The following is a 5,869-nucleotide window of genomic DNA, read 5'->3' as shown; positions in this document are numbered from 1 at the left end:
ACAATTTCACCAACCCTTTGTCAAATCTGTCAGATTTGTTTTTTGGGTGCTTTGATGAATAAGAGCTCATTATGATCTTCCACTTTCACGATCTGTCATCGGCACGCCGTCATCTCCGCCGTTCGTCGGGAGGGGGAGTATGTTTCCAGCTAGGTTTTAGGCTTTCAGACTCCACTAATCAATGATGGCAGTCCTTACAGTTTTATCGCTTCTAGCCACTACAGGCCCTATCATGATGGCAGTCCCTGTATACAGGCCCCATCAGTCAGTGATGGCAATCCATGTATACAGGCCCCATCAATCAGTGATGGCAGTCCCTATAGTTTTGTCGCTTTTAGCCACTACAGGCCCCATCAGTCAGTGATGGCAGTCCCTATAGTTTTGATGCAAGCCCCATCCTTAATTGATGGCAATCTAGTCCCTGGAGTTTGTCATTGTTCTCTTTTGTCAAAGTCATCCCACTTGAAGTTTCATGGTGCTATTTGAAATTTCGCAGTTGTCCACTACTGTCCATAAATTGTTGTTAGTTGTTCGTCGACAAGTGATTGCGCATCTGTTTGCCACACACTCTTGAAGACAGATTATATATTTCAAATTGAGTTTATTTATTCCAAGCTTGGTCCATACAATCTGTATGCTCCAGCTTGAACGAGAGTGTTAGAGATATTATATTTAGTTTATATTGTGTTTATGTTAATTAGGGAAATATAGTCCCTATATGTTTATTAGGGAAACATTGTCCTTATTTTATTTTATTTTATTCTTACATATTCATTTGTATTTGGGCTTAGCCCATTATTCTTCTATTATAAATAGAGAACCCTATGTGTGTATTTAACACAAGGGATTAATTCCAATATATAATTTTCACTATATTTAACAGCAACAAACTATGATTAGGAACTACAACAATTTGATTTAAACAATGCATTCCTACATAGGGATCTAGAAGAAGAAATATACATGGAGATACCACCAGGATATACTGGACAGGTTGAGGCCAACACAGTTTGCAAACTAAAAAAAGCACTATACAGGTTGAAACAGTAACATAAAGCATGGTTTGGAAGATTCACCAAAGTTATGACAAGTTTTGAATAGAAACAAAGCCAAGGGCACCAAACATTGTGATTCAGGGGGTAACAGTACTATTGGTCTATGTGGATGATATAATTATTACTAGGAATGATAAAAAGGAACAATAAAGGTTGAACCAAAGCCTTGCCAAGGAATTCAAAATTAAGACTCTAGGGAAGCTAAAATATTTTTTGGATATTGAAGTAGCTCATTCCAAGAAAGGAATCTTCATATCCCAACAAAAATATATCACTAATTTGCTACAAGAAACAGGTAAAACTGCCAAACCAGCAAGTACACCTGTTGATCCAAATATAAAGTTGGGAGGTGCAGAGGAAGATGTTTCTGTGGATAATTAAATATACCAAAGACTTGTGGGAAGACTCGTTTACCTATCTCACACTAGGTCTGATATTGCCTTTGCTGTGAGCTTAGTTAGCCAATTTATGCACCAATCAAAGGAAGCACATTTACAAGCTACACTTAGAAGGTTCTAGTATTTAAAAGGGACTCTAGGAAGAGGAATTTTGTTCAAAAGAAATAAGAATGCTAGTCTTGAGGCATATACAGATGTTGATTATGCAGGTTCAATTGTGGATAGGAGGTCAACTATTGGATATTGTACCTTTCTTGGTGGAAATCTAGTAACTTGGAAGAGAAAAAAACCAAGTGTGGTAGCTAGATGTAGTGCTGTAGCATAATTTTAAGCAATGGCCCAAAGAATATGTGAACTTTTATGGCTGAAGATCATATTGGAAGACTTAAGGATAAAGTGGGATAAACCTATGAGGTTATATTGTATAATAAATCTGCAATTAGTATAGCACACAATCCAATACAGCATGATAGAATCAAACATAATGAGGTGGATAGACATTTTATCAACGAAAAGCTTGACAATGGTTTGATTTGCAAGCTATAAGTGTCCACTCAAGGGCAACTTGCAGACATATTCACCAAGGGGCTGAGCGGAAATAATTTTGAAAGGAAACGGAAAACACTTATTCACCAACTTGAGGAGGAGTGTTAAAATATATTTTAGGAAATTTTCGATATTATTCTCATGTATTTAATTTGTTATATTTTCTGTATCTTGCTATTATTACTATTATAAAAATCCCACAATTCTAGAGATTTAACGTGCATAATATAGCACAGAAACTTTAATACAGCACATAAACGTATTTTCAAAAACCTCAACATTTAACGTGCATAATTTGTTCAAAACATAATAGTTCAAAAACTCTTATTATCCAATGGAAACAACAAAGGAAATCAAATAATGGTATTGAATATGTGAATCACCAATTTCTCAATTTTTTGTCTCATAATGATATTGTTCATGAACTAACCTGTGTAAACACTCCTCAACAAAATGGGGTTGCAGAAAGAAAGAATCGCATCTTTTTCAAGTAACTAGAGCTCTTGTTTTTCAAATGTCTATTCCAAAAAATTACTGGGGAGAAGCTGTGTTAATTGCCACATATCTCATCAACAAGTTACCCATTCGTATCTTAAATGGCATTAGTCCTATAGAGTCTCTATCTTCCTTTGTTCCTTCTTCTTCCCTAATAATGAGTCTACCTAGTCAAGTCTTTGGATGTGTTGTTTTTGTTCACTCTCATCATCTTAACCGTGGTAAATTAGATCCCAGAGTTCTTAAATGTGTCTTTATTGGGTATCCTTCTAATAAAAAAGGGTACAAATGTTATCATCCTCAGAATCGTCACGCCTTTATCACCATGGATGTCACCTTTCATGAAAAACATTCCTTTTATGCCAATCCACCACTTCAGGGGGAGAAAGCACTTCAAGTGGATGAACTCTCCTTCTTGTCATTACCATGTTTGTCTTTGTTGGATGCCTAAGATCTGAGCAATGAAGCTACCATAGTCCACAGTGAGGAAGAAGACAAATTTTTTGGCAAAAAATATGAAAGAAGAAAACGACCCACTTCGACTCTCGAGCAAGAAAAATTGTCTAATCCGGAGGTAAGGATCCCTGAAGATATCAATGAGGAGGAGGTAAGTATTAAAATAGTCCCGTTTGGCCCATATTTGTTAACAGGTGGACTTTAAGCCTAACTCAACCCTACAAAACCGGTTTGTAAGGTGAGGTTTGCACCCACTTATATATTATAAATTGGCCTTATCTCTAGTCAATGTGGGACTTCTAACACACCCCCTTCACGCCGAGGTATAGACATCATCTCAAGCGTGAAACTAGACATTAACGAGTAGTCCAATAACAACCCGATAGCATGTGGAACAACATGTCCAACAAACAACAAATATCACTAGGATAAGCTTTAAACATAGCTCTAATACCATGTTAAGAAGTGGACTTTAAGCCTAACTTAACCCCACAAAACCGGCTTGTAAGATGAGTTTGCACTCACTTATATATTATAAATTGGCCTTATCTCTAGTCGATGTAGGACTTCTAACATTTTATTTCCTAAAATATTCAATAAGCTCCTTTATATATATCCAATGTATGTAAGGAGACAACTAATAAGAAATATATTATTTCTCCTAATTTAATACTTTTGACAAAAATTTCAACAATGACTGACATTCTTATCCATAAGTGCCAATAAGATTAGGAATTAGGATATATGAAACAACCATTAAATATTTTCTTTGACTTTTTCATTTCATGGAATGATGGATAAATAAAATTGAAGAGCTGAAATACATCAGGAAAAGAAAGGTTAAAAATAATTGTTGCATATTTCCATAATGAGTGGCAGCTAAATTCCATGGCACTTTTCACAACTTAAAGTAGCAGACATTACGATACCTCACTAATATACTTGGAGTAGCTATCTTCAACTGGGTATTTTTCACTCGCATAAAACAGCATGTGTTCTGTCAACCAAAAACACAAATAACCAAAATAAAATTCTTGAAATAAATTTCATTTCAAACAAAGAAAAAAAGAAAAAAAAAACAGGTAAACTGTCAGCACCCACCCATTAGCCATTAAAATATAATTCTTGGTATAAATAATAAAGTCCAGATGCTAGAATCTAGTATCTTATTTTTCTCTATTCCTAGCAGCAATGCATAACGTTCTATATCTCAAAGTAGGAACCCAAAGTGCTCCAACTATTATCTCCTCTTTTTGATGTCTACACTCTATCCTATCCTCTTATCAAATATATGGATTGCTTAACGTGTTTTGCACCATCACAAAAGTTCCCATTCAAATCCTCTGTCTCATTTCCCTCTCCTGTAATACAATACTGGTTATGCCAGTTTCAAATAAATTGTCGCAGTTTCTTCACGTTCCCAGACAAATATGGCCGAAGTCGCCAAAATTGCAGTAGCGGAAACTAAAAAGGCCTTAACATTGAGGCCAAAGTCATACTCATGGACCAGTTTTAAAACCATTATAAAATACAATTGCAGTGTCAAACTTCAAACAAGGAATCTTCTTCAGACTCGTAACACATCGAATAGAATCCTACACAATTCGAAACCTATACGCGACAGAGTAGAATCAAAGCTGGAAAAGGAAAAGAATACCGAGGAAATGGGCGAGGCCTTCGAGGCCAGCAGGATCACTGAAGTAACCAACGCCAACGTTCATGGAAGCAGCACACTGCAATGAAACAAATCGAACCACAGAAACGAAAAAATCGTGAAGTGAGCGAGTGAATTAATACGGAAAAAAGAGAATCTGAACCTATCGGAATAAGAATCAGAGATCGAAGAGGAAGTCGACCTTATCGGTAACGGGATCGCTAATGAGGAGCACTTGGAGTGAGTTGCTAAGCACGACTCTTCTGTAATCCCTCTTGTCGATGCGAGCCTTAAATATTTCCACGTCGTCCTTCACAGCCATCTTCTCCCTCGCTCTGATTACAACCCTAACTCGTTCTTGTTCTGACTCGGTGGCGATGGAAGGTAATGATTGCGTTTTCCTGTTATGTTCCTTGCGCTCGAAACTCGAATTGAGAAGAGTGCTGCGGAAGATTGATATTTCTTGGTGACAAAGACGACGACGAAGACTCTATTTTGTTCTGCACTACTTTGTTTTAATATTAATTTTCCGAACTCATATTTCGCTATTTCGTTTAACGTGGAGTGTTATTTACAGGATACTCGTGTTTTGTACTGGAAACTGAGTTGGTTCAGTGTATTTGTAATTTGATAAGAAAAAAATAATAATATATATATATATATATATATATGAAAATTACATAAAATACAAATCGATAAAGTTTGTTAAAATAGAGAATAAAAACACGTAAAAGATTAAATAATTACTACGATAAAAGAATGTTTGTAATTTGAGTAAAAAGTATGTTAATTTAAATATTAAAAAGTAGGATACGATAGAAAACAATAGTGATCATAGACTGTGTATTGTTTAGATTAATTATGTTGAAGACAATTAATTACATTATAAATGATTGTTTGAAAATCTTAATGAAATATAACAAATAGATAAAAACAAAATTAGAAATCAGCATTATTGCGGCGGCTGGCTGACGAAGATTCATGCTGATTGTGTTAGTGGAAGAAAATGAACTTGTCGTTTGTGAATTATATTCGGTCAATCTTAGTTACAAAAGGTATAAAATATAAAAGAAAATAAGCACAAAAATAATTATTATCATAAATGTAAAGTCTATACGTATTTTTTAATGTTACAAATTGATACAGGTACAAGTTATTTTCATGCTAAATATTTTATCATAAGTATATTTGTCCGAGTTTAGTTATGATTGATATAGCAAAAATTATCTTAGTTCTACATATTAATATAGTTAGAACACGGGATT

General features: G+C 35.0%; 1 protein-coding gene across 1 annotated transcript in view; it reads right to left on the bottom strand.

Moving 5' to 3' along the window:
- Nucleotides 1–5,171, bottom strand: part of LOC106757584 (insulin-degrading enzyme-like 1, peroxisomal) — a 27,152-nt gene extending 21,981 nt beyond the window's left edge. The window contains exons 1-3 of the mRNA XM_014640268.2: nucleotides 4,807–5,171; nucleotides 4,608–4,683; nucleotides 3,880–3,947 (exon numbers count right to left, since the gene is read on the bottom strand). Coding sequence (XP_014495754.1) covers nucleotides 3,880–3,947; nucleotides 4,608–4,683; nucleotides 4,807–4,926 — 264 coding nt within the window. The 5' untranslated portion in view covers nucleotides 4,927–5,171. The remainder of the gene's footprint in view (nucleotides 1–3,879; nucleotides 3,948–4,607; nucleotides 4,684–4,806) is intronic.
- Nucleotides 5,172–5,869: the final 698 nt, after the last annotated feature.

The sequence above is a fragment of the Vigna radiata genome, chromosome 3 (assembly GCF_000741045.1).
Source record: "Vigna radiata var. radiata cultivar VC1973A chromosome 3, Vradiata_ver6, whole genome shotgun sequence".
NCBI classification, from domain to species: Eukaryota; Viridiplantae; Streptophyta; class Magnoliopsida; order Fabales; family Fabaceae; genus Vigna; species Vigna radiata.
Note: the sequence above shows the minus strand (reverse complement) of the source record. Positions and strands in the feature narration are given on the sequence as shown.